Raw genomic sequence first — 25,046 nt, forward strand, 5'->3', positions numbered from 1 at the left:
GGGGGAGCGGCCCCGCCCCGGCGCGCGAGGCACGCGGGAAAACGTCTTTCGCGCGGAAACGGCCGCGCGTGCGCCGCGTGCCCACAAACACCGCCCGGGGGGGGCGGGGGGCGACTGTCGCGACAGAGCCGACGGGGACACAGGCACCGGCGGAGGGGGTGTCTGTCTCGACAGAGCGGGGGCGGGGCACTGACTCGGGCCCGGTGAAGCGGCGGGGACAGGGACACGGGCAGGGGAAAGGGGTCGTGACTGTCGCGACAGAACCGGGGCTAGGGCCCAGCCTGGCCGGAGCGCCTCCCCAGCCCGCGGCGCTGCCTCGGCGGGTGCGCCCCGCGGCGCCGGGGCGGTGGCAGTGATGTGTCCGGGACCGAGCGGGGCCGGCCTCTCCGCCATGGCGGGGGCGGTCGCGGAGGGCGCGGCGCGGCGAGGAGCGAGCCCGGGCAGCCAGCGCCCTTCGCCCGCCCCTGCCCGGAGGGGCTCTCCTGCAGCCGCTGCCGGCGTTCCCATGGAGACGCCCCGCGTCCTCTGACGAGTGCCCTCTTATCGGCGACAGTTGCCATCGCGATTGGTGCCGCCCTCCTCGCGGCGCTCCCGGGCTCGCTCGCTTGGCAGGCGACTGTCGCCTCCTGCGCGCCCCGCTCGCAGCGCCGGCTGCCGGGGCTTGCAGATTGTTGGGAGAGGATCCAAGGCAGGGAGTGAGGTGTCTCTAATCTGGACCTGTCATCTGCTGTCATGGACCGAAGGTGTCTTCTCGTGCTTCGCCCCGTTGTAATGTACCTCTTAAAACCTTTCTTACATCTAACTGAGCTGTTTTCCTGGGCTGTAGGGGACTATATTTCAGTGTTAGTGTATTCTCTGTTTTTTCCCCTGTGCCTGGAATTGCTATCTGAAGGGGTTTGTTCAGATAAGGGTTTTTGGAATGCGAAGTTTGCAGGCAAAGTGGCTGTTCTCCCAAAATCACTTAATGCCAGTGTTGCTGCTGCAGAGGTAGGAGCTGCAGCAGGCAACAGGCATGAATGGAGAAATTAGAAAATAGTATTTTTTCATGGGAATGGCTGCAAATGGAGCCCATATTCAGCAAGAGAATAGAGAAAGCAAGGGGAATTAAAGGTATATCCCATCAAATGAGGTTGCTTCAGTGAGCTAGCACAAGTGGAGGTCGTTTTTTGGGTAGCAAAATATTATCAGAAATGTACTGACAACTCGTGGGACTTTAGTGTAGGGTTTGGATTTGTATTCAGTGAAGGTCGTACTGGCTCTTCCTTCAGGCAGTGCTGCTGGATGTGACTCAATTAATTTTAAGACAAGGGATACTGGTTTGCTGGTTTGTGTATAATGCTTGCTCTTGTGCTTAAGTGCTAAAAACTCCTTTCATTTAATTGCTTCTTCATTTTCTTAAATACCTTTTGCTATTCATTAAATTTTAATAAAGACTTGAGTTTCTTGGAATGTATTTTTAATCAAATTGATTTATGTCAGTCTGGCTAAAAAGATAAAGGTACTCATACACCACCTGAGTGTAAATCCCTTGGCATGTGCAGTTGCCTGAAGTATGAAACACCTAAGAATCTCCAGGTGGTTTAATGGTGCTGAAATAGGACTTTAGGAGATCTTCCTGCACCTGATAAGGAATCAAAAGAAAACCCCTTATGCTGAGAAGTCAGTGCACACATGTGCTTAGTGGAGGCGGCACAAGTTCAGTCAGGTTTGTGGGTTTCCGGGGGGGGGTGGGTCCTTGCTTTGTGTGATGTTCAGGGAGAATTGTCAGGCTGTAGTTATCCTGCAGAGACTGCTCGAAGCCCTCTGGGAGTTTCAGCCTGATCTGCTCAGGACTGGGGGATTTTCTACAGAAGAGGCAAAGGAGCATTCCTATGGAGCCTGTCTTTCAGAAAGCAGGGGTAGCTGACTTATTCCCAACTCCGTATCCCTGGCAGGAATTGCCACATCTGTGAGTCTTTCATAATAACACTTCAGTAGCCTGACTGATTTTAGCCAATCTGGCAGAAGATTAGAGAAGTGTTTTTTTGTGAGTTTATTCGAGATTGGTGGTTAGAATCACCAGAGCTCAAAGCCCTCATTCCTTCAGGCACAGGAGGAGAGTTCAGGCTCCCACCCCCTGCAGTCAGGGGGCAGCTAATCACCTATTTCTACCTGGCTAACCAGCACTTGCAGTGGTTGAGGGAAGGAAGGAGGGGAGTATTCAGGTTTTTTTCTACTAAAAGAAGTCATGGTTTGTATTCTATCAATGAGCTGTGCCATTTATTTCATCTACAGTGGTTATTTGTTCCCCCAGGGAAAAGAGGGTTCACACTTTGCAGTCAGTGATTTCAATGAGCTGATAATTTAAATGGGAGTCCCAGGCTGAATTTGGAATATTTGTTATATAACTTGAGAATTTTGCATAGTTCTTCATCTTCAGCCGTGTATTAAACTTGATTCAGAATCAACTTGCGTTTTTAGCAGAAAATGCAAATAAGCCACGTTAAGTTTCCAAATATGAAGGAAAAAGAAAAAGTTCATGTCATTTCCACAGAAGGCACGGGCAGAAAGAGAAGTAGCAAGTTGTCTGTATAGGCTGTGCTGATTTCTGTCTATTTTAAATTACTGTCAGGGACACACATAATGGATCTGGGATGTGCCCTAATCTCAGTCTCCATAGAAAATCTCACTGGTTAAGAAAAGTGAGGTCACCAAAGACTACAAACAAATGTACTGTGGGAGGGTTGGCATCACATTTGTCACACACTCAGTATTTAGTTGGGAAAATGAAATCTTGGCGTAAGCATTCCTGTTACTTATTTTTTGTTCTTTATTACTTCCCATCTCCTGCCTTCGGCACGTGTTTGCCCTTCCACTTTCCAGCCTCCCGAGTGTTGTGGTTCCCGGTGAGCAGCTCTGTGCAGAACAGCCATTTTGAGCTCCACGCTCACCATCTATTGTTTTCCTCCAGAGAGATCCCTGAATACATCGCACACAGGTCCGGGGCCACATTTGAAACTGTTATGTTGAATTTGCAACTCTCTGTTGAAAGAAAACGTAATCTAAAGCCAGGAACCAAGAAAGTTACCGTTGTATGCTCATGGTAACAAATGAGCTGTTTTGATTTTGTTTTCAGCAACAGTTGCAGCGTTTACTCAGCTGTTTCTTAAGGAAATGAATGAGTTTACCCAGTGGTCTGCTGTCAATCTAATAATAATTCCTGCTGTCCACTTTTGTCTTCTTTTCCTTCCATTTATATTATTCACGATCCAGTATGTTGTGCCTTAAAGCAAGAAAGTTTTAATTTTTTCAAGGCTGCAAGGCGAAACCGTGGATTGTAACACGATGAAAATGCTAGGTAGGGAAAGCGGGGCAGGTGAAAATCACTGCCTTGCTGGGCTCGCTCAGTGCGGTTTGCATTTGCATGTTAATATTCGGAAATGAACGCTTTCACCGAAGGAAAAGTGAAGGCAGCAGGTGAGCCTGGGGCAGATTTGGTGGATGTTGATGCGTTGGTAGATGTGGATGTGCTGTCTGAAGTGCCCACTAGCACAGCTGACACCCAGCTCTGTTTACTCTCGCTGGCGTTCATCTGCTCGTTCCCGAGCTCCTCGCCCAGCAAGCTGCCCACGGACACCCCGCAGCGCTCTTCACCGTGCTGGGTGTGCTCTGGCCCGGGTCTGCAGCAGAAAAACGTGACCAGCAGCGCTGGGCAAAGCCTCCTGAGACACCGGGGGACTCGAGAGGGTCCTCAGCCCCTGGTACTTGTGCAGGACCAAACTGGTGCTGCTGCTTCCTCCAGAACTGGGACTGGCGCCCGCCCGTGTCCCCTGCGAGGAGAGCAGGGAGTCGGCTGCGGCTCAGCTGGGGTGTAGCAGGGGGTTAATGAACACTCAGCCTGTGAGGATAAAGGCACACTGTGCCATTCTCATGTAAATTAATTTGCCGGAGCCGCAGGCAGAGCTTGGCTGTCACAGATCACGAGCTCGGCAAATGCCGAGGCTGAACCGGCCGCGGTATCCTCAGCGCCCTGTGAGGAACCACTGCCCGCGCTTCACCGCTGCCCGTACACCTGTGATCTCCCGACAATCTGCTGTCCTGCCCTTCAGCCCGCTGTCCAGCAGCTGCGGTCTTGCGGCACCAGGACCCCCAGGGACGCTGCTATCCCCCTGGGGACAAGGAGTGTCTGTAGCCATGCTGCGGGGCCAGCGCAGAGGCCAGGCTGCTGCTGCTGCTGCTCCGGGCAGGGAGGATGGGTCCTCCGGGGCTCCCTCTCCCCCGCAGCCCGTGGGGCAGCACAGCAGCCATGGGAGGCTGGGCTGGCTTGTTGTCGAGCTGTAGGAACCTTGTGCTCACAAGCCGCCACTTGTTCTTTGGATCAGCTTCCCTCAGTAATTCCGGGAGATGGCTGAGGAGTGGTTTTGACAGGATGCCACCGATTGCTTTCTCGCCATCTAAAGTGGTTTGGGTTTTGAGCCTCCCTTGGGTTTTGCTTTCTGTGCTGAGATGTTTGCAGCCTTCGCTGCTGGTCCCTGAGAGCAGCTGTTGTTTCTGTCTAGATAGCCCATCGAAGACGTGGATGATGAAGAGGTGTTTCCCCCCTCTGCCTTGGAATCGAATGTCTCTGTCACAGGTAAGGTCTGCAAAGATTTTATTAGCTGGGGTGAAGAGAAGGCAGGGAAGGTTTCCTGCTCCTGTTCCTGCTGCCTCTTCACTCGGAAGGCTCTGCACAGATGGTGTGAGAACAGTCATTTCAGCGAGGTGCCCCTGCCTTTATTGAACAACTGCCCACCCCGCAGGAACCACGGGCACTGCTTGTGTGCTGGGAAATGGCCTTCCCGAGGATACAGAAGGGTTTCACACTGTCACAGTTGTGTTCAAAGATGTGTTGTTATCCACATGCAAACTGCTGACTTGCCCGGGGGTGCTCCCTACTTCCCTGGGTTACTCTGTCGTCTTCTCCAGCCAAATTTCTCCTGTAATCTCCATAACACTGGCAAGCCATCAACAATAATGCATAACCACAGGGTAAAAAGCTTAGCAAGAGAACTCTCTTATTAGAATATACTAGAATTCATTATGTATGCCATGCATAATGACAAAATAAGTTATTCTCAAAAATTAGCGACTAAAGTGAAGTGCTGTGTTTGACTTTTAAGGAGATCCAAATGGCCCAGCCATCAAAGGTATATAGCAGTAACTCAGTGAAAAATTAAAGCAAAACCAAGAACAGGCTGCTAGTACTTAGATTTGGTTGATAAAAATAGCTTGTAAACACTAAAAGCACTTACATCCATGAATCTCTTACTATTCATTAAACAACAGTGCATCTCCATTTTTTTTCTTAAGACCAGGGCATTTCTCTAAGGAAATGGATACGCCATCCCAAAAATACCCAGTCAAAAAGCGAGTGAAAATTCATCCCAACACAGTAACAGTGAAATACACCTCTCATTATCCCCAGCCAGGAGAAGAGGGATGTGAGGATGTTAATGAAGATACTGGAGTATTTATGGAGGATAATCCTAAGAGAAGACTACTGAGTGATGGGAAAAAGAGAGAAAATACTTTTTTTGGTACAATAGACACCAAGCCAGCACAACTGCCGAAACCTGATGAGCTTGGACAATCCCAGCACTTTCCTGAAGGAAACGTACTGCAGTCCAGGAAAACGTGGGCAGTCCTTTTTGGGTCTGCCGTGGCTCACGGATGTGTGGCTCTGATCACAAGACTAATTTCTGACCGTTCCAAAGTGCCATCTCTGGAGCTGATTTTCATCCGCTCGGTCCTGCAGGTGCTGTCCCTCATTGCTGTGTGCTACCACCACGAGCCTCCCTTCGGCCCCCAGGGCTACAGGCTCCGGCTGTTCCTCTACGGGGTCTGCAATGTCATCTCCATCACCTGTGCCTACACCTCCTTCTCCATAGTGCCCCCCAGCAATGGGACCATCATGTGGAGGGCCACCACCACGGTGTTCAGTGCCATTCTGGCTTTTTTACTCATAGATGAAGGAATGGCTTATATAGACGTACTCACTGTCATGGGCAGTGTGTTTGGGGTCTGCCTGGTCATGATCCCCAACATTGTTAAGGAGGAAAACTCTTCGCTGAGCACCTGGAAAGAAGCTTTTGGCTATACCATGACTGTCATGGCTGGTCTGACCACTGCCCTCTCCATGATAATCTACAGGTCCATCAAAGACAACATCAGCATGTGGACAGCGCTGTTCACTTTCAGCTGGACGGGAACAGTGTGGGGAGTGTCCACCATGTTCCTGCTCCAAGAGCCAATTGTCCCACTGGACGGGGAAACCTGGAGCTATCTCCTTGCCATCTGCCTGTGCTCCACTGCAGCCTTCCTGGGGGTCTACCACGCCCTGGGCAAGTTCCACCCCGCTCTGGTGAGCACTGTGCAGCACCTGGAGATCGTCATCGCCATGGTCCTGCAGCTCTTCGTGCTGCACAGCTTCCCAGGCACTTGTGATCTGGTTGGGGCAGTGCTTATTTTGGTGAGTGTTTTTTTCCTTGCGTGTTATAAGCTTTCCTGGAAGGAATTAAGAAGGCAAGATTATCAGGAGATTGTGGATTTGTCCAGTAAATGAATGTCAGTTTTCAATGTCTCATTCTGGCTGTGACCATGTGGAAGTGACTCCTTTCAACTGCTGCGTCCAAGCCCAGTGGCCAGGCCCTCTCTCTGCCATTTCACTCCTCAGCTGATGTAGCAATGCTGGTATTTCCAGGCTCCCGTGCCAGGTGGATCTGTTCTGCTGCACACAACCATTTTGTCATACCCAAAAGAGTGGCACAGCCAGCACGGGCTGGCCCACTGAAATGCAGGCCAAACTCCTCTTGACCTTCTCTGGATAAAGCAATACAGAGGGACTCAACAGTGACTCTCATTCATGTGTGCTGTGGTAGTAGGAAGGTGAGCAGCAAAACCATTAAAACGGTCAAACCAAATTGTCATTTCCTCTGTAATGCTTCTTAAGCTTTGGCTGTCGTACTCTAAATGGAGCAATGCTGAATTTCTGTGGCTAAAACTTGCATTTCCTGTGTGTATAAATAAGTCAGTAAAGCTTTTTGTGCTTTGTGGCTAAATTTCTGGCTGAAGCAATGCAGGAAGCCCACACGTCCCGTGGGGGAAAGTGAGGCTCAAAAGCTGAATTTCCAGTTGTGCCACAGCTGTGACAGGTCCCCAGGAACTATACGGTCCATGACAGATTAAAGATCTAACCCTGAAGCAGACCAAAATCTCTTCTATGGAACCGTATTTTCTAAAGGAGGTTTTGAGTATCATCCAAGGGAGAAATAAAAGAATGCATTTGAGATGGAGCTGTGAGCAGCATGGTAACACTGACCAGCCGGGCAGCATCAGTGATTGTCAGGGTGCTTGGGTCCAAAAACTCCAGGAAGACATTGGATTTGCCAAGAGCCCCAGGGCTCTATGAGCCCAAATAGTATTCCTGGCTATTCTAACATGAGGCTGTAAAGAGAAAGGCCAGCACCTGTGTCCATGGGCTCTGTGCCCTGCAGGCACCTCCCACTCCAGCTGCCTGTGCCTCTGTTCTGTGATGTGAGCATTTTCTGAGGGAAAAGGCATCACTCAGATGGCTCCAACCACTCCAGCTTCCCCCACAGAAAACACATTTTACTTGTGAAAAGAAGCAGCAATTACTTTTATTCCTATGAATACTTAGGGAGATCAAGTTCCCTGACATCAGCCAGCCCAGATGGCAACGTTCCTGATCCATGTGACACTCGTGTCCTCCAGTGCTGGTGATGCCAGAGACCCCCTGGGCCACGCAGGGGTCCTTCAGGTGCTGGCACAGTCACAGCTGCCCCGACAACTGTTTCCTTGAGCAGTTGGAGCTGGCAACAGGAGCTCTGCACCCTGTAGGAAGGACAGAATAAAAGGGGAGCAGGTAAAGCAAAGCAGTGCTGGGAAAGCTCTCCCCAGTCAGAAATCCCTTTGACAGTTAGGACAGAGCAGTTCCCAGCCCAGAATCCTGCTGCGCTTCTATCAACTCCTCATTTCACTCTGGGGCAGATGGTCTTTCTTCCTCTGGCTGCTCAGGCAGCGGGAAAGCTTCCTTTGTGGAAAGCAACCAGGTCGTGAGGCTCCTCCTTCCATGGCTTCCACGCCTGTTCCTCTGCAGGGACTCGAGCTCTGAGGCTCAGCTGTGCCAACACATACATGTGCAGGCACCCAGCTAGGTACATCTGGCAAGCCAGGGGCCCTGGACAGCAGGACTCTGCAAAAGCCTCCACTCTGCAGCAGGGCTGAGTCTTGCCCCAGCCCCAAAGCAGCCAAGCCCCTTCCTCAGAACCTCCCCCTGCCACCCCTGAGCCCAGGCTGGCACGGGCAGCTCGCACCCAGGGCCCCACCCCAAGAACCTGAGTGGTGTCCGTGGAGCAGTTCAGGGGTCTATGGGGACTGGTCCTGCTCCAGCTGCTCCACAGCCTGCACGAGGTCCTGCACAGCCCTGTCCACGTCTGCCCGGGTGGTGCCACGCCCCACGCTCAGCCGCAGCGCATTCTGCGCCACCTCTGGGGGAATCCCGCAGCTCAGCAGCACTGGGGAGGGCCTGCAACACAGCCAGGAGGAGGAGGTTGGACTCCAAGGCCGAGGAAGCCCCACACATCAGCAGGGAGCCTCACTGAGCCACAGGAGCAATCACATTTGCAGATAGACTCCAGGGTACCTGTCCCCTGCACAGCCCCCTTCTGCTTTCCAGGGACACCCAATCCCACTAGGCTTGTTGCCCTATGGGGGATCTGGGTCTTTTAGGAAGAGCCTGTTCCGTGTCCCTGTGGGTTGGCAGCTCTGCCACATCCAGAGGGCATTGCTCCAGATCAGGCCAAAAGCACCCACAGTCCCCATATTCCCTAAAGGAGCCATCTGGAGACCCAAGCAGGGCTGGAGCAGGTGAGCCAGGCACACAAAGACACAAAGCAGGCTCTCTTCTGGTAGTGCCAGGAGTTCAAAGTACTTCCAAGCTGGATAACCAAAGCTGGGAGGGACAAACTCCTTCCAAGCAGCAATTGAGCATTCCAGCTGTGTCTCCTGCAAAAATCCCCTTCACAGCCCTTCAGCTCTTCTGGAAGGAGGAGTTCTGTACCCTCTTTGTTCCAGCTGATGCTGCCCAAGCCACCCACTGTCCCCTTCCCTGTCCTGTTTCCATCCCTCCCAACTCCTGTCCTCTGGGAAGACAGCCAGGGGCTGGAAAAGCTGTCTGCTCACCGATCCCCCTTCTCAGAGTGGCAGGCAGCCCCGACGCTGGCGAGGAGCACCTTGCAGCGAGCCAGCACCCTTCGTCCTGCAGCACAAGCAACACAAGCACAGCTCTCCCCGTGCCAAGGCTCTCTCCAGGGGCTACTCCTGCCTCACCTCCCTGCCTGAGCCACGCCAAGCGCCCGCCAGTCCCAGCCACGGGTGCTGTGAGGGGCAGGTGCTCGGCTCTGTGCAACAATCACGGGACAGCGGCAGGGTGAGAGCTACCTTGAAGGCCTGGGCCCAGGATGGAGAAATTACAGGTGTTGCAGAGTCGCTTGGAGCCCTTGAAGTGACTGTTGAAGCAAATCCTCTGCTTCCCAAAGGAGGCCTGGAGAAATCAGAGGGCTGTGAACCTCTCTGGGTTTCCAAGCAGCTGTCCTTGTGAGGGGGTGGGCAGGGCCAGAGGGACATAGCCACCCTGCTCCAGGCCCCACACCCTGCAGCCTGAGACTGTGGGAAGGGACCAGATGTGCTCACCTCCAGCGTGGCCTCCAGGTAATCCCGGACATCCCGCATATGAGCCTCATAGGCCTCCCAGTTCTTGTTCACTAACTCTGCAGCCTGAGAACACACACACAGGCTCCACCAGTGACCCCTGGACACCTCCCCCTGTGCATGGTCCCCGGGATGTGAGCCCAGCCTGGAACAGCCTCTGCAGTGCCAGGTCCCCTGTGTCCCCTCTCAGTGCCCTGTACCAGGTGAGCTGGGTGACTGTCAGGGCTGCAAACCACAGCAAGCGTGCCAAAGCACCTCCTTCAACTGGCATCAGAAAGCCCCACCATCTTTCCCAGCTCACCCTCCCTCCCACACATCCTGAGTTTGTCCCTCCTGATGACCAGGGAACACAAGTGGCTGTCTCTGTGCTGGGTCTGCACCACTCACCCTGACCATCCCAACTGACCTGGCCAAGGCCGGCAATCATCGGGGTGTTCTCAGTGCTGGAAGGGAACAGGGACCAGTGAGTTGCTTCTCCTGATGCAAAACCCAACCCTGAGACACAGACATTCCCTCATGGGACCCCTCATGGCTGGCAGGGGCTCCTGGGCACCTCTCCGAGGTGGTTGAGAAGGAGGCAGTTCCACCCTGAGGTTACACCCGTGGCAAAGCCTGAGCTCCAGGGAGTTTCCGTGCACGGATCCATTTCCCTGCTGTGCTGGGTTGCTCGCCCCAGGGCTGGCAGGTGACACAGCTGCCAGCTCAGCTCAGACAAGGCAGCCCATGTGGCTTGGCCACCAGCCAGGGGCCCAGCTCTCCAGGTAACCACCTGCCTCCTTACCCTGGCCGGAAACTCCTCTCCTGTCCCCCTCCGAAGAGCATGGGGTGCAGCGGGGTGGCGGTGCCGGGGCTGTGGACGTACAGCGCTCCAATCCGTGGGCCATGGAACTGTGGGGACAGCCACAGTGACCCCGGGGACACTGACAGCACTGACAGTGCTTCCTGCCCTCCTGCCCAGATCTGAGCACCCTCCAGCGCTGGCCCCTGCCCACCGCACAGGCACAAGGCGTTTCAGAGCCGCTGCCCACGCTCAGACAGGTCCAGAGCAGTGAAGTCTGTCTGCAGAGCACCACCCAGCAGCAGAGCTGTGGCTGCTGTGAGGCACCAAGCTGCGTGGGGCACCCAAAGTCCCCCTGGCACCCCAGCAGAGATGTCACACAGGGTGATCAGCAGCCGGGCCACACGAGCAGGGCCACACCTTGTGTCCCACGACGGTCAGGTAGTCCACGCCCAGCTCCTGCACGTCCACGCGCCCCTTGCCAATCATCTGCGCTGCATCCGTGTGCAGCAGGATCCTGGGCAGACCCTGCGCCGCTCTGCGCCGGTTGAGAGCACGGATGCGCTGGCTCAGCTCTGCGACGGGCTGGTGGCAGGGAGGAGGGGCTGCGTTCCAGGGACCTTCTGCTCCCCTCTGCCACCGCCTCTTTGCGAGGGTATCTCGCCCCATCGCCCTCTGTACCCACACTCACCATGATGACCCCGGTCTCGTTATTGGCCAGCATGAGGGACACCAGGCAGGTGCTTGGCTGGACGGCGGCCAGGACATCGTCCACCTCTGCCTGCCCGCTCCGTGGGGACACAGGCACAAAGGTGGCTTCTGCAGGCCAGGAGACAAGCCCTGAGGCTGGCTGGGTACGCTGTGAGCGCTCAGGGCTGCACGTGCCCCACTGAGCAGGGCAGGAGTGTGCGGGTGGTGGGAGCACAGGCACAGAGCAGGGAGGTAACACATCCAGCCTGGGGCAACCACAGGGGGAAACGGTGCCCTTCTCCAGGGGGAGAATGCGGAACATCACAGAGCATGCAGGATCCTGCCCTCCTCCGAAAACACCAGCAGAGACAAGTCCCCCATTCAAACCTCATCTGTGCCTGTGCCACTCACCTGCCAGGCCCTCCCTCCCCAGCTGCTCCAGCGGCAGGCGGATGGAGTCGTGCTCTACGCTCGATGTCACGATGTGTGGTGTGCCCCGGCTGTCCCCCGTTCCCCGGCTGTCGTGGAAGTGCCTGCAGGCAGTGTGGATCACCATGTTGTTCGCCTGAAGGAGGGAAGCAGAGGGAAAACGGAGGCTCAGAAGGAGCACAGTGCCCTTCATCCCTACTCTCCTCAGTGCTGCTTGCTGGAGACGGGGTGGTGGGCAGGGATTCCCAGGAAGGGGGTCCCCCTTGCTCCCACCTCCGTGCCCCCTGAGGTGAAGACGATGTCCTCGGGACGGCCTCCTATCATCTTCGCCAGGCTCTCCCGTGCGCTGCCGATGATCTCCTTCGCCTTGCTGCCTGCAGGACCAGATCCAGCAGCTCCTGCAGGCTCTTGTCACCATGGGGTCCAGCCCGAGGAGGCAACTTGGCCCATCCTGGTCCCTACCTGCGGGGTGGGAGCTGCTGGGGTTGCCCCAGGCCCGGCACATGGCATCCCACACGGCCTGGGCCACCTCGGGGGCCAGGGGGGTGGTGGCGTTGTAGTCCAGGTAGATCCTCCTGTAGGGGCAGGGGCAGATAAGCGGTGCTGGGGGGCACAGGGGGAGCACAGGGCAGGGCAGGGCCTCACCCCTCCAGTGAGTCACACTGCGCCTCCGCGGGCTCTGTCCCTGCGCCCATCACTGCTGTCACTGTCACCGTCTGGCTGCTGTCACCAACCTGGCATCAGGGGTTACAGACATGCGGCTGCCCGTGGGGGACCAGGCACCTGCCCTGCCTGGGACACCACAACCACCCATCACCCTCCTGCCTGCCCCACGGCCCAGGCACCCACCAATCAGCTCCCTCCTGCCTGCCCCACAGCCCAGGCACCCACCAATCAGCTCCCTCCTGCCTGCCCCACAGCCCAGGCACCCACCAATCAGCTCCCTCCTGCCTGCCCCACAGCCCAGGCACCCACCAATCAGCTCCCTCCTGCCTGCCCCACAGCCCAGGCACCCACCAATCAGCTCCCTCCTGCCTGCCCCACAGCCCAGGCACCCACCAATCAGCTCCCTCCTGCCTGCCCCACAGCCCAGGCACCCACCAATCAGCTCCCTCCTGCCTGCCCCACGGCCAAGGCAGCCACCAATCAGGTCACTGGCCACTGTCCCCCTCAGGGCACTGACCAATCAGCTGCCCCGCCGTAAGCGCTCCGTCACCCCGCTCCCCCGGCCGCGCCGCCCAATCCGCTGCCGCCAGCCCATTGGCGGGGCCCCGCGCGCGCACGGTGCTCCCGTTGTCCCGGGGGCGGTGCGCGAGCCCCCTGTCCCCCTCTGCCTTCCCCCCCCGCCTCGCGGGGCTGCCACTCACGCGCTGCTCACGCGCGGACCGGGTCGGAATGGGCGCGGCCCGTGAGCAGCGCGCTTCCGGCGCGCGGGGGTGGGCGGTACTTCCGGGACGGACGCGAGGCCGGGGAGCGGCGGCGCTTCCCCTCGTCAAGATGGCGGCGGCACCGTCGGTGCGGTTCCCGTGCCGCGCCCCGCGCGGGCTCCGCGCCGCGCTCCGCGCCATGGCGGTGAGCGCCGGGCAGGGGGCGCGGGGGCGAACAGCGACGACCTCCGCTCGGGGCCGGGGCGGGCGGCGCCCGGGGCCCGCCGCGCCGTGACTCAGCGCCGCGCGGCGGAGGCGGCCCCGCGTACCGCGGCCGGTGTGGGGCCGAGGCGCGGGAGCCGCCCGGGGATGCGCCCAGGGCGGCTGCCGCGCCTCGCGGCTCCGCGCCCCGGGGGCGTTGCGGCGGCGCGGGCCGCGCTCCGGGCCGGGGGGGGAGCGGGCGGTTCGGGCGCTGTCGCGGGGTCAGGCGGGCGGAGCCGCGGGCAGGGCAGGGCACGGCCGGCGCTGCGCCCGCGCTGCGGCCCCGGCGTGCCCGCCTCGCCGTAACTGACGAGGCGAAGTGCAAAACTCAATTAAAGCCGAATTCCCGCACGCAAACGCGCCGTATTAGGCTCTGGGAGCCGCTCCGAGGAGCGATAGGCTCGCGGAACAGGGGCTGGGATGGGCTGGGCTAGCGCAGCCGTCCAACGGCGGCGGAGCGCCGCAAAGCCCCGCGTCCCATTGGCCTCGGCACGGCTTACATCGGCTTGTTTCTGCTGCGTGCAAAAAACTGCCTCGTTTGACACATTCCTCTCCTTTCCTCCTGTCTTTCAGATTATGTCGTAACCACAGAACTACCGAGCAGTGATGGAATCACTGGACACCGAGGTGAGGGCACGGAAGACCCTGGGGACTGTGGAGTACGTGGAGTCGTCGGGCTTCGCGCAGGGCGTGCTGCCCACCAAGAAGGATGTGGTGCAGAACATGCTGTACCTGCTGCAGCCCAAGAGGGCCGGCCAGGCCCAGCGCTCCAAGGAGGACGCGGCCCAGCTGCTCGCAGAGCACCTGCAGGAACACTGGCTGGTCTGCAACCTGCACACCATCGGCACGCAGAACATAAAGAAACTCATCCTCAAAATGTACGAGGAGTTCACCCGATTGTACCAGACCAGGAAGCAGAGACAGAACCAGGCTTTTTCCGAGCGAGCCGACAGATTCAATGAGAGTTCAGAGAAGCTCTTTGACGTGTTTTGTACAGACACACAAATGAGGGATAAACTGGAGGAGTACAGTGGGATAAAAATGACCAGCATCGAGTGGAAATTTCTGGAAGATCAGAGGAATGAGAGAAAAATGTACTATGAAGATTTCACAGAGAAGCAGGAGCTGAAGATGATGGAGAGAAGGCAGAAGATACAGTGTCTGGAGCACTTCAGGAAGCTCGCCAGGGAAGAGAAGGAGAGCAGCAAGGCAAAGGAGATGAAGTACAAGGGCGAGGAGCAGTCGGATGAGGGCACAAGCGTGGACGAGCTGTACCCTGTGGAGGAGGAGAACGGTGGCGCCCCGGCCTTCTCGCTGCGGGGCCGGCGGAAGCGCCGCTGCACCACAGCCGCTGCCGGCACTGACCTGCCCCTGGAGGGCGAGCACATACGGATGAGCATCCGCAGGGTCAGGCCTGGCTTCTACGAGACTGTGGAAAAGGTGAAAAACTGCTAGCGCCCGCCGCAGAGAGCGGGCAGAGCTGCTGGAGTACAAGGTGGCAATGCACACGTTAGGCAAGTTTGAAATCCCACCATCCATTGGAAGTGATTGTTGTAGATCCTCAAGCCAGAGCTCAGGAACATGCTGCCTCCAGGGAAGAGGGCTGGGATGATGACAATGACAGCAAGGACTAAACCATATGGATTTGGAAGGATGAGCTGTCAGCAGCCAGCGATGCCAAGGCTCAAATGCAGAGGATGATCCAAGGTTACGTAGCACATAAGCCTCTTCTTCCAAGGTCCTGTCTGCATCCGTGGGGTTTGGAAGTCTCAACGTTTCTGAGCCAGTGGCGGCCTAACAGCGTGAATCAGGACACGGATTTACTGCAGGGTGGTAACTTGGACTTGTTGCTGACAGAAAATCCCTGTGCTGAAGAGCCCTGGCTGCAGTGGGAGTGAAAGATGCTTGGCCTCTTCCTGCGGGAGCTGGCGTTTCTGCCAGGAAGGAAGTGGGTTTGCAGCGTGTGTCACCAGCCCCGGAGAGGCATGCTGTGCTTTTGGAAAGGGACTGCTCTCCTGCTTGAGGAGCAGGCAGAGGGCAGAAGACAGTGGAGTGCTTTGGCTGTTAAAGCATTGGTGATTCTGAATGTTTTATTCTAGATTCTATTTTACCAACGTTTCCTCGATCAGGATAAACCTTCCCATAACTGGATGAGTTTTATCATGAAGTCCCTAATCTAGGATCTGGGGTGTGAATCCTAAATGAAGTGGTAATGTTTTATCTTTGGGGGGAGGGGGTTAACATAGGAGAAAATGCAAATTGCATTATTTAGTTTTAAGATGAGAGTAATTTTATAAACTGTTATACTGCCTTTTTAGGACATAGGGAAGAATAAGCCTTCCCAGGTGTAGCTGTGGTGTTCACAGCAGCAGGCACCCAGATCTGGGCTTGCTCTTCCACCCCCGAGGTGGTGTATGTAGACCAGCAGGGGGGAGATGGTAGTTTTCCACCCGGAGGTTGTTTGAACAAAGCGTGACCCTCTTGCCCACGTACATCCTGAGCAGTGACGTATCTGTGACTTTTTTAGTTTAAGAGTTGCTTTACTGGTTTTTAAAGGTGAGAGACTTGAACTTCCAGTGAAACCCAGTGCTGGAGATCTCTCTGGTGAGATGCCCAAACCTTGCCAGACCACACTGAAAATGGAAAACCCCCAAGTCTCTATTTGTCCACAAAAGATCTGTGGTAGAAAGAGCGCAAACTTGCCTGGTTTTAAAATTTACCTTCCAGTGTGAATGTTGGTTTCCCCACTCCAGTATCTCAGCTTTTCCCCGTTTCTTTCCTCTCCGTCCTGCACATCATTTACTGACGTTAACTCGTGCCCTTTCATTCTTTGGCTTTTGCTCCCTTTAACAATAAATGCATGTACGAATAATTTTGACAGTTCATTTACTTTTGATGAATCAGTCCTCGGACTGCTTTGAAGTCCTGTGCCAAAGGAGGAATGAAGCACAGAGCAGCTGCCGGTCCCCTGGGACACGGCGGCCCCGGCCGGGCTGCCCGGGCAGGCTCCAGCCTCGGCCACCTGGCACGGATCTGTCTGGCTGTGAGCTGCGTGTCCCTTCTCAGGGACCGTGCTCCTCACTGCCGGGGTCCTGGCTCTGTGTCTCTGACAAGCTCTTCATGGTAAGTCGCTCCAAAGTATTTAGTGCCCGCCGCGTGCTCTGCACCACTCGTAGTTTACAGGTTTGGTAGCAGCACTCTTGAGCCTCCGCTGCCTGAGGCTTCGCAGCCTCCCTCCATCTCCTCTCTCTGACATGCTTCACTGACCTCCCCATGCAAACTATGTCACGTTTAAACTATTTGCCTTCCAGCCCGGAGGTGCTGGATTGAGCCTCTCACTGGGTCTCTACACCAGCAGCTCTGTTTCAGCAGGGAATATAGCCAAGCTCGGACCTCGCCAAAGTAGAAGTTTTTTAATAACTGCTGTAAGCCCCCCTTTTTATTACAGATATAGCTGACAGTATAAATGCTTGTGTGCAAAGCAAATCCATTTGGGTTGGCTCAGATTTGGAACACAGCTGTATAGTGCTTTATAATTTTCAAGGATTCAGGGAATTTAAGGTTGTCAAATTTGACTTCCTGTCTACCACAGGGAATTCCATTTCATTCAGAAGCCCCACACTCAGCCTGCTGGTCTCAGTTGAACTGACAGAAAAGTCTGACAGAAAGTCAAGCCGCAGGTGTCAGCATTCTGCTGTCTTCCTTGTTACCTATTTAGTGATTAATCACCTTCACTGTTTCAAAATAAGACAAAAAAAAAAAATCTGACCAACTTCTAGGCTGTGATTCTTTTCACGACATCCTGTACAGGCTGAGCAGAGTTTATCACATTAAAATCATATTTGGGTTTTTTAACTGGGTTTGACTGTGGATAGAGCCAAAGCCTGGCTCTGTTTCTGCTGCAACAGGGGGAAAATTTCTAAATCATATATTCTGGTATTCTGATTACTCTTCTTTGGGACCATGGTGCCTTTTTAATCAGGACAGTAAATCTTGTCCCAGGATTCTGTACTTTTGTACGTTAACAGTTGTTGACTTTCCTTTTTGGTGTGTCCCAAATAAATTAATATAACATACCTCTGGGCTTTTGTTTCTTCTTTCTGAAGGGGGAGGAAAGAGGAAACTGAAGCGAAAGTAGATCTTCTCTGCTTCAGCTCTCCTTCCCAGGCCCTTGCAGGAGCAGCTGGGATGCATGCAGGTGGAGCTGCTCCTGTCCAGACCGTGTGGGGCAATGGTAGGGAAGCTGCAAGAAATGGGAATCTGGCACAGGGGCCCACTTGGAGCCCTTTTTTTCAAATATGCTGGAACCTGGAGCAGCTGAAGGTAAGGGGAGAGGAATAAAATCTCTGCACACGGTGGCAGTGTTTTGTGAGGACTCTGTGTGCCTCAGGTGTGGTGGGATTGGAACCAGAGACAAAGGTGGAGCCTCCCTGCCTTCCTGGTGTGATCCCATGCATGAGTATTCCACTGCTGCCTGTTCTCTCCTGACCGTGGTTCAGGGATGTTGTTTGAGATGAGTGAGGGGCAGTTGTGTTCAAGAGAGAGACAGTGATGGTTTGCACCACAGGACTTAAGCAAGGAAGGGAAATTGGAAAGGAAGAAATGCTGGAAGGGGCATGTTTGCATCAACAGCTTTTGCAGGAGTGAATCGAGGTGCATCCCAGGGGCTACAAATACTTGTGCTGGATGCTGAGTCACTGATTTTCCTGAGTGTTTGGGGAGAACCATTGTAAACCTTTGCCCCGTGAGTCCTGGTTTCTACAGGGGGAGCAATAGAAAGGAGGGCATCCTGAAAGCCCTGCACCCCAGCCTGGGGCCCTGACAGCCAAGCAGGGCACATGCCAGCCCCAGGCAAAAAATGCCTTTTTGCAGCCTTTACAAGCTCCTTAGAGCTACCCAGACCAGCCGGAGTGAGGTTGTACAGAAACACCCTCCTGATTTCCCAGCATGGATGTACCTCTCACACCAACCACTCTGCCTCCCGCCCCTCTCGGAAAGGGGAAGGAACACAAAAAAACAAGCCAAAATGCAAATAATGGCACTACTGAGTGGGCTGGATGTGGAAAACAACGTCTGTGACTCAGCACAGAAAGAGTCACAAAGCTGGAATTTAAAACAAGTCCAAGCTGAACTCTGTGGCTCATGGAGTGTTGGGCAGTGCCTCCCCACGAGGGAGCTGGGTGGGCAGGGGGAAGTGCCAGAGCCCCGTCCTAGACCAGCTGTGCCAGACAGCTTAACACATGGTGACAGTGACAAATTGTGGCACTGCAGGTGGCATACTGGGGAAAAGCGTTCCTGGGAAGAATGGAGCAGACCTGTGAGGCTGTGTCACAGCTGTGCTTGTGCGAGCTTGGGCAGAGCTCCAGGAGGGAGATAAACCTCCTGTGTCACCTGACATCCACGTTTTTTTCCCCTGAGGGGATGCATGGCACAGGTGGTGGTGAAGCCATCCCCACTGTGGCAGAGCTGAGCACAGAAATCCTGGTGTGAGGCACAGGAACCCGGCATGACACATGCCCTACCCCCTCCTATGGCTCTCACTGCCTCCACAGGAAAAATGCCCCCAAATGCTGAAAGGAGCTGCAGGGTGAGCCTTTCCAAGGGCAACCACATTAATTTATTAACCAGACACGTGCAAGGGTATTTCCTGTTCTCACCAAGGGTGTCGTCTTGTTATTCTTCCTGAGTTTCTTGACAGCAGATGCTTCCTCCTGGCACAGCTTTGGAGCTAGCAGATACTGCTCCATTCTTTTAAGACTTAGCAATGAAAGTTCCTGTATCCCTTTGTCCGGCCCAGCAGCGTCCCCTCTTGCACTGTGCTCTGGTCCTGCTCAGGTCAGGGTTTGCTACGGGGCCTGGGGACAGCTGTGCACAGCCATGGCACCCCTGGCAGAGCCTGCTGGGCAGCCCAGACACACCTCCAGAGGGAGGGACGCTAGAAATTGATCCTGGGGAAATCCAAATGTCTGGGAGTTGGGGTAGGAGCTGTTGAGCTTTCTCTTTCCCAGCTACCTGGTACAGAGCAGCCAGGCCCCCAGACTTCTATGTCAGCTGCTTTCAAGGAGCCAGCTTCTCCCTGGCTCTAAGCTTTTTTCAGCTCCATATGCTCAGTTTTGGGAAGTGGGTATTGACAGAGCTGTGGGCTGCACCTGCCCAGGTATTCTCTAGGCCCACTTGTGGCACTGCCATGGCTCTGGCAAGGCATTTGCTTGTTCAGCATCCTCCACTGTTGTATCCCAACACACCTTTTGTGGAGTTTCTTTGTGTGCCAGCACTTCCTACTGCCCCACAGAAACTGTCTGCAGGAGACCAGTTTGCTTAACTGGCCTAGTCTCCAGCAGCATTTTATATCCTTTTGCAGGCCAACCTACCCCTAAATCACTCACATCTTGGCTCGTCTGTCTCTGGAATGCATTCATTATGTGAGCACCCAGACAGTTCCTCCTGCAGTACCCTGTGTTTCTATCTTGAGACACCACATTGTCCATGAGAGATGCTGGGAAGGGAAGTGGGCAGCGGGGGCAGGACACACTCAAAGACACCCAGACTCTCTTGTTGCCGTCACACCCCCAGCTGTTGGGCCCTTACTTCCCACTTGCTCCTGCAGCCGAGTTTCTGGATGAGAGAAGCAGGTCCTGTGGAAAGTCCAGAAATTTTAGGAGACGCCTGGGTGACCGCAGATATGAGAGAGGTGGGGGACCCTCGCCAGGGCCTCACTGACCCTCTCTCCCTGGTCCCGCGGGTTGGGTGTCCTTCGCCAGCGGCACAGCCGACCCCAGGCCGGCTGCTGCCGCCCGGAGCTGGGGAGGTGCCTGACCTGGAGCCCGGGGCTGGGGCGTGCTGGGACAAACCCAGCGCCGCCGCCCGCGCGGGAGGGACGGGTTCAGGTTACGGCCTCGTACAGAAATGAATGGGGCTGCGGGACTCCGGTGAGGTTTCTGGTGCCGCGGCCAAGGCGTATTAAAGGGGAGCGCACGGGCGGCTGCGGGCTGCGGCAGCGTCCCCGGCCATGGCGGGCCCGGGCAGCGACGGGGACCTGCGGCGCCTGCTGAAACTGCACCGCACCGAGATCGCCATGGCAGTGGACGACGTCTTCCCGCTGCTGCATGGCCTGGCTGACCACGATGTCGTCCCTGACCACATCTTCAAGGTGAGGCTGCGGAGCAGGACAGGACGGTCGTGCTGTGGGGGCTGGAGGGCTGGAGGGCAGCCCGTGGGCCGTGCTGTGCCCGGCAGGAGACGCTGAGCCGGACGGAGCGGGAGGGCTCCCAGCGCGCTTTCCACGCGCTGCTCACCTGGCTGCTGGGCCGCGACTCTGCCGCCGTCCGAGACTTCTGGGCCGTCCTCTTCAAGGACTACAACCTGGAGCGGTACTCCCGGCTCCGGCCTCTCCGCGGCGCCTTCCCCAGAGGTAGGAGGGGGTCGGGTGGGACCGGCACCCCGGGGGCTGACAGTGGGCAGGGGTGCCGGTGCCTCTCCCAGTCCCTGTTATTCTTGCAGAGGTGGAACTGGGGCGGCAGCGCCGTGGAAGGCGTCTCTCCCCGAGCCCCACAGCACCGGCCCCACACAGACCCCAAGGCAAGAGGAAAGCCCCTGAGGAGCGGGACAAGGCCCGGGCGGCACAGCCCGCTCCACGGCACAGCGCCAGTCCTGGTATGGAGACCCCCAGCAGGGTGGAGATGGGGCCGGGTGCTGCCCCCGAGGTATTGCGGCGTGCCCCCCGATGCCCATCCTCGCAATGCTGCAGGGCCCCTGGTGAAGGCAAAGACTGTGAAGAAGCCGGAGGGCACAGACACCCCCCGCACCTCTCGTGCCAGCGGTGAGTGCCGAAACCCCCAGGGCAGCTTCTGCCTATGTGCCCTGTTTGCCCACAGCCCTGGGCAGGGGGCTGCCCACCCCACTGAACCATTCCCCTGCCCGCAGCTCTCCAGGCAGTGGCCGCCTCGGTGCAGAGAGCGGTGGCTGTGGCAGGTGGTGAGGCGCCCGTCAGCCGTGGGGCTATCGAGGGCATTCTCATTAAACACGTGCTGGACCCAAGTAAGTACAGCCCAGCCCAGCCCAGCCCAGCTCAGCTCAGCCCAGCCACCTCCTGCCCAGTTTAGTCCCCAAATTCAGGAGCCACCCTCACGCAGGGCAAGGTGGGGAAGGGGAGCTGGAGCTGCCTCTGGCCTCTCTTGCAGGCAGCTCCAAGACAGGCAGCAGAGCTGGTGACAAGCCATATACCCCAACTGCCTGCGAGGAGCCAGAGGCCAGGAGCAGAAGCCACAGCCTGAAGCCCCCTGCCCAGCCCAAGGCATGCCAAAGTGTACAGACACCCCCCTCATGTGTTTCACCCCCATCTTGTGCAGCTGCCAAGGCTGTGGCAGGGGGTTGTTCCTGCATGGCATCATAACCATGGCCTGGGGTGTCCCCCAGTGCAAGCAATGCCTCTCCAAACCCCTTCTTGTCTTGCCAGCAGAACAGGGAACCCCAATTGCACCCCCAGGGCCAGTTGCAAGCAGCCACTGTCTACAGCCAGGACCCTGTGCCCCATCAGGTGAGCCCTGGATGTGACACCTGGTGCACCCCCAGGAGGAACTGTTGGGGTTCCCCTGGCATGTCCATTTGCCTTGGCCATGAAAAGGAAACACAGGGTTCAGCTACTGGGGGTTCACCACATTACGACCCCCAAGAAACAGGCAATTTTACCCCCCTGAAAGGATTGGTATGTTTGGTGCAGGGTGGGTGATGCACGGGGAGAGGACAAGGGGGGTGAAAGACCTTGCCACAGCCATGGCTTCAGCCCGTGAGGGTGGCAGTGACCTCCTGCCCACTTCCTCGGGGACAGGAGAACGAGGATGAATGTGCAGCATGCGGCGATGGTGGTGAGCTCATCTGCTGTGACGGCTGCCCCAGGGCCTTTCATCTTGCCTGCCTGGTGCCCCCGCTGCCCCACGTCCCCAGGTGAGTCCCAGGGCACACAGGGATGCCAGTGCCCCCTGCCGTCCCTCACTGCTCTGCTCCCACTGTGCAGCGGGACATGGCGATGTGGCTCCTGTGTGGAGAATGTGACTGAACCAGGCCAGCTGCTGGAGGCAGACTTGCCTGTGGAGAGACCCCCCGAGATCCTGGGGGAGGCGGCGCGGGACACCCAGCCGGGAGGAGCGGAGGGGAGCATCTGCAGCCGCTGCTGCACCCGGATCCCCACTCCCCACCACTGTCCTGCTCCCGGTGGGGACCCCAGGTGAGTTCCCCTTACACCCGACATCCCAGCCTTAGTTCCTCCCTGGAGGGCTCTGCCCTGATGGTCTGTGTCACCCCTGATGGTGTAGGGGGCTACAGCTGTGCATGTCCTGCACGGGCACCCTGGACACAGGCGGTCTGGGCAGCACTACAGCACATGGAGACCAACTGCTTCCAGCAGCCAAGGTCAGCACAAGCAGTGCCAGGAGCAGGGTGGGAGAGGAAGAGTGGGGCCTAAGGGGAGCAGGAAGGGGCAGCTGGGTCAGGCAGGGTGAGGGATGGGCTGACACCACATGGAGACAAGTTAGTGAAGCTGAACTGGGGGAGCATGAGCTGGGCCCACACCAGGTCAGGGACTGAACATGGGTAGCAGCCCTGACCAAAAGGTGAACAGGCTGAGGGCAGCAAGGGAGCTGGCAGGACATCTCTCCATGCACAGGCAGAGGATGGAGCCCTTGGAAGTGACACTGTGCTGAGCCGGGAGGAGCTTGATGTGCTGCTAGGTGAGGTAAGACTCTGTGTGACAGAGGCAGATTCCATACTAAGGGGACCATGACGCTGGTGTGGTCTACAGTGTGACATGGAGCTATGGATCAGGCAGCATGTGCCTTGACAGAGGGAAAGGATGTGGGATGGGAATAGAAAATGAACACCTGGGCCTGTCCCACAGAGCACGTGGGATGGGATCTTGCAGTGGGCGTTCCAGACCATGGCAAGGCCGCTGGCAGAAACACAGGGGCTCGTCGCCTAGTGCACAGACAAGCAGCAGACTCCACATGGCAAGCCATGACAAAGCAGCCTCTGAGACACACGTAAAACACGACGAACACAGACCTAATGACAGCACAAAGAAGTCATAGAATAAAAAAGAGACCATTAACAGAATGTACCAAAATGTCACACACAGAGGAAAACAGAAGGGCAACTCCACTGACACTCAATAGAGAAAAAGTGCAGTGAAAATGTACATAAAAAACATGCCAGAGACAATGCAATAAAATGAATGTGAAACAATATAGTAAGCAATAGATGAGAATCAAAAAACGATTATAAAAAAAAAGGAAAAAAAAAAGGACAAAAAACTCCAAAATAAAAAGGAAAGTAGAGATTCATGCATAAACAGTTACCAGAGGGTTGCAAAAGCCGCCACAAAACAGAAGAGCCCCTGGCAGCAAAAGATGCCTACAGCACCCGGTATTCCCAGGCGGTCTCCCATCCAAGTACTAACCGGGCCCGACCCTGCTTAGCTTCCGAGATCAGACGAGATCGGGCGTTCTCAGGGTGGTATGGCCGTAGGCACCCCTCAGCCCCTCGGCTGCGCTCTCCAGCACGCCCCGGCACCGCAGCCCGGGCCCAAAAACCGACACCGGGGCCCCTCGGCCACATGCCCCACTCCCGGCCCGCGCCCGGGGCTCCAACGCACACCCACAAAACCCACGCCGGGCACGCCGGGCACAGCCCTCCTGCCCCTGCGCTCGCCCGCCGCCGCAAAACAGCAGGGCCCCTGGGCCCCGGCAGCAAAAGATGCCTACAGCACCCGGTATTCCCAGGCGGTCTCCCATCCAAGTACTAACCGGGCCCGACCCTGCTTAGCTTCCGAGATCAGACGAGATCGGGCGTTCTCAGGGTGGTATGGCCGTAGGCACCCCTCAGCCCCTCGGCTGCGCTCTCCAGCACGCCGCGGCACCGCAGCCCGGGCCCAAAAACCGACACCGGGGCCCCTCGGCCACACGCCCCACTCACGGCCCGCGCCCGGGGCTCCAACGCTCGCCCACAAAACCCACGCCGGGCACACCGGGCACGGCCCTCCTGCCCCTGCGCTCGCCCGCCGCCGCAAAACAGCAGGGCCCCTGGGCCCCGGCAGCAAAAGATGCCTACAGCACCCGGTATTCCCAGGCGGTCTCCCATCCAAGTACTAACCGGGCCCGACCCTGCTTAGCTTCCGAGATCAGACGAGATCGGGCGTTCTCAGGGTGGTATGGCCGTAGGCACCCCTCAGCCCCTCGGCTGCGCTCTCCAGCACGCCGCGGCACCGCAGCTCGGGCCCAGAAACCGACACCGGGGCCCCTCGGCCACTCGCCCCACTCCCTGCCCGCACCCGGGGCTCCAACGCACGCCCACAAAACGCACGCCGGGCACACCGGGCACGGCCCTCCTGCCCCTGCGCTGGCCCGCCGCCGCAAAACAGCAGGGCCCCTGGGCCCCGGCAGCAAAAGATGCCTACAGCACCCGGTATTCCCAGGCGGTCTCCCATCCAAGTACTAACCGGGCCCGACCCTGCTTAGCTTCCGAGATCAGACGAGATCGGGCGTTCTCAGGGTGGTATGGCCATAGGCACCCCTCAGCCCCTCGGCTGCGCTCTCCAGCACGCCGCGGCACCGCAGCCCGGGCCCAAAAACCGACACCGGGGCCCCTCGGCCACACGCCCCACTCCCGGCCCGTGCCCGGGGCTCCAACGCATGCCCACAAAACGCACGCCGGGCACGCCGGGCACACCGGGCACGGCCCTCCTGCCCCTGCGCTCGCCCGCCGCCGCAAAACAGCAGGGCCCC

The 25,046-nt window shown here is 57.0% G+C and overlaps 4 protein-coding genes and 4 non-coding genes across 23 annotated transcripts; 3 read left to right on the forward strand and 5 right to left on the reverse strand.

Annotated features, from left to right (window-relative positions):
• The first annotated feature begins 41 nt into the window (after positions 1–41).
• Positions 42–7,072, forward strand: SLC35G2 (solute carrier family 35 member G2). 7 transcript variants are annotated; one of them, XM_038146422.1, is made up of 3 exons: positions 42–773; positions 4,539–4,612; positions 5,329–7,072. In XM_038146422.1, the coding sequence occupies exon 3, from the start codon at positions 5,351–5,353 to the stop codon at positions 6,578–6,580; it is 1,230 nt and encodes a 409-aa protein (XP_038002350.1). In that variant the 5' UTR covers positions 42–773; positions 4,539–4,612; positions 5,329–5,350; the 3' UTR covers positions 6,581–7,072. The 7 variants fall into 7 exon arrangements, with proteins under 7 accessions (XP_038002350.1, XP_038002353.1, XP_038002349.1 ...); XM_038146425.1 differs by having other exon boundaries at positions 4,543–4,612; XM_038146421.1 differs by having other exon boundaries at positions 42–768.
• Positions 7,073–7,624: 552 nt separating this feature from the next.
• On the reverse strand, positions 7,625–13,145 carry SCLY (selenocysteine lyase). 6 transcript variants are annotated; one of them, XM_038146415.1, is made up of 14 exons: positions 13,012–13,145; positions 12,290–12,378; positions 12,107–12,219; positions 11,918–12,018; positions 11,627–11,780; positions 11,217–11,344; positions 10,946–11,110; positions 10,529–10,635; positions 10,154–10,190; positions 9,730–9,813; positions 9,478–9,580; positions 9,220–9,295; positions 8,373–8,563; positions 7,625–7,869 (listed from the first exon to the last, which is right to left on the reverse strand). In XM_038146415.1, the coding sequence occupies exons 2-13, from the start codon at positions 12,337–12,339 to the stop codon at positions 8,404–8,406; spliced, it is 1,278 nt and encodes a 425-aa protein (XP_038002343.1). In that variant the 5' UTR covers positions 12,340–12,378; positions 13,012–13,145; the 3' UTR covers positions 7,625–7,869; positions 8,373–8,403. The 6 variants fall into 6 exon arrangements, with proteins under 6 accessions (XP_038002343.1, XP_038002344.1, XP_038002347.1 ...); XM_038146416.1 differs by having other exon boundaries at positions 12,290–12,436; positions 13,012–13,066; XM_038146419.1 differs by lacking the exons at positions 12,290–12,378; positions 13,012–13,145 and adding exons at positions 12,379–12,436; positions 12,828–13,005.
• Positions 13,078–17,348, forward strand: LOC119704756. Its single transcript, XM_038146429.1, has 2 exons — positions 13,078–13,216; positions 13,846–17,348. The coding sequence occupies exon 2, from the start codon at positions 13,879–13,881 to the stop codon at positions 14,725–14,727; it is 849 nt and encodes a 282-aa protein (XP_038002357.1). The 5' UTR covers positions 13,078–13,216; positions 13,846–13,878; the 3' UTR covers positions 14,728–17,348.
• Positions 17,349–18,584: 1,236 nt separating this feature from the next.
• On the forward strand, positions 18,585–23,489 carry LOC119704509 (autoimmune regulator-like). Of its 5 annotated transcripts, XM_038145874.1 has the most exons (13): positions 19,926–19,963; positions 20,177–20,422; positions 20,509–20,683; positions 20,773–20,925; positions 21,020–21,091; positions 21,196–21,309; positions 21,453–21,577; positions 21,731–21,808; positions 22,100–22,215; positions 22,286–22,495; positions 22,584–22,680; positions 22,934–22,997; positions 23,165–23,489. In XM_038145874.1, the coding sequence occupies exons 2-13, from the start codon at positions 20,282–20,284 to the stop codon at positions 23,308–23,310; spliced, it is 1,491 nt and encodes a 496-aa protein (XP_038001802.1). In that variant the 5' UTR covers positions 19,926–19,963; positions 20,177–20,281; the 3' UTR covers positions 23,311–23,489. The 5 variants fall into 5 exon arrangements, with proteins under 5 accessions (XP_038001799.1, XP_038001800.1, XP_038001798.1 ...); XM_038145871.1 differs by lacking the exon at positions 20,177–20,422 and having other exon boundaries at positions 18,585–19,963; positions 20,423–20,683; positions 22,934–23,002; XM_038145872.1 differs by lacking the exon at positions 20,177–20,422 and having other exon boundaries at positions 18,585–19,963; positions 20,423–20,683; positions 22,934–23,002; positions 23,189–23,489.
• A 184-nt stretch (positions 23,490–23,673) lies between these two features.
• LOC119704835 lies at positions 23,674–23,792 on the reverse strand. The gene has a single exon (XR_005258057.1). It is a non-coding gene; the product is annotated as a 5S ribosomal RNA (ribosomal RNA).
• A 227-nt stretch (positions 23,793–24,019) lies between these two features.
• On the reverse strand, positions 24,020–24,138 carry LOC119704846. The gene has a single exon (XR_005258068.1). It is a non-coding gene; the product is annotated as a 5S ribosomal RNA (ribosomal RNA).
• Positions 24,139–24,365: 227 nt separating this feature from the next.
• Positions 24,366–24,484, reverse strand: LOC119704858. The gene has a single exon (XR_005258079.1). It is a non-coding gene; the product is annotated as a 5S ribosomal RNA (ribosomal RNA).
• Positions 24,485–24,711: 227 nt separating this feature from the next.
• On the reverse strand, positions 24,712–24,830 carry LOC119704863. The gene has a single exon (XR_005258084.1). It is a non-coding gene; the product is annotated as a 5S ribosomal RNA (ribosomal RNA).
• Between the last annotated feature and the right edge of the window lie 216 nt (positions 24,831–25,046).

This window comes from Motacilla alba, chromosome 9 (assembly GCF_015832195.1).
Source record: "Motacilla alba alba isolate MOTALB_02 chromosome 9, Motacilla_alba_V1.0_pri, whole genome shotgun sequence".
Taxonomy (NCBI): Eukaryota; Metazoa; Chordata; class Aves; order Passeriformes; family Motacillidae; genus Motacilla; species Motacilla alba.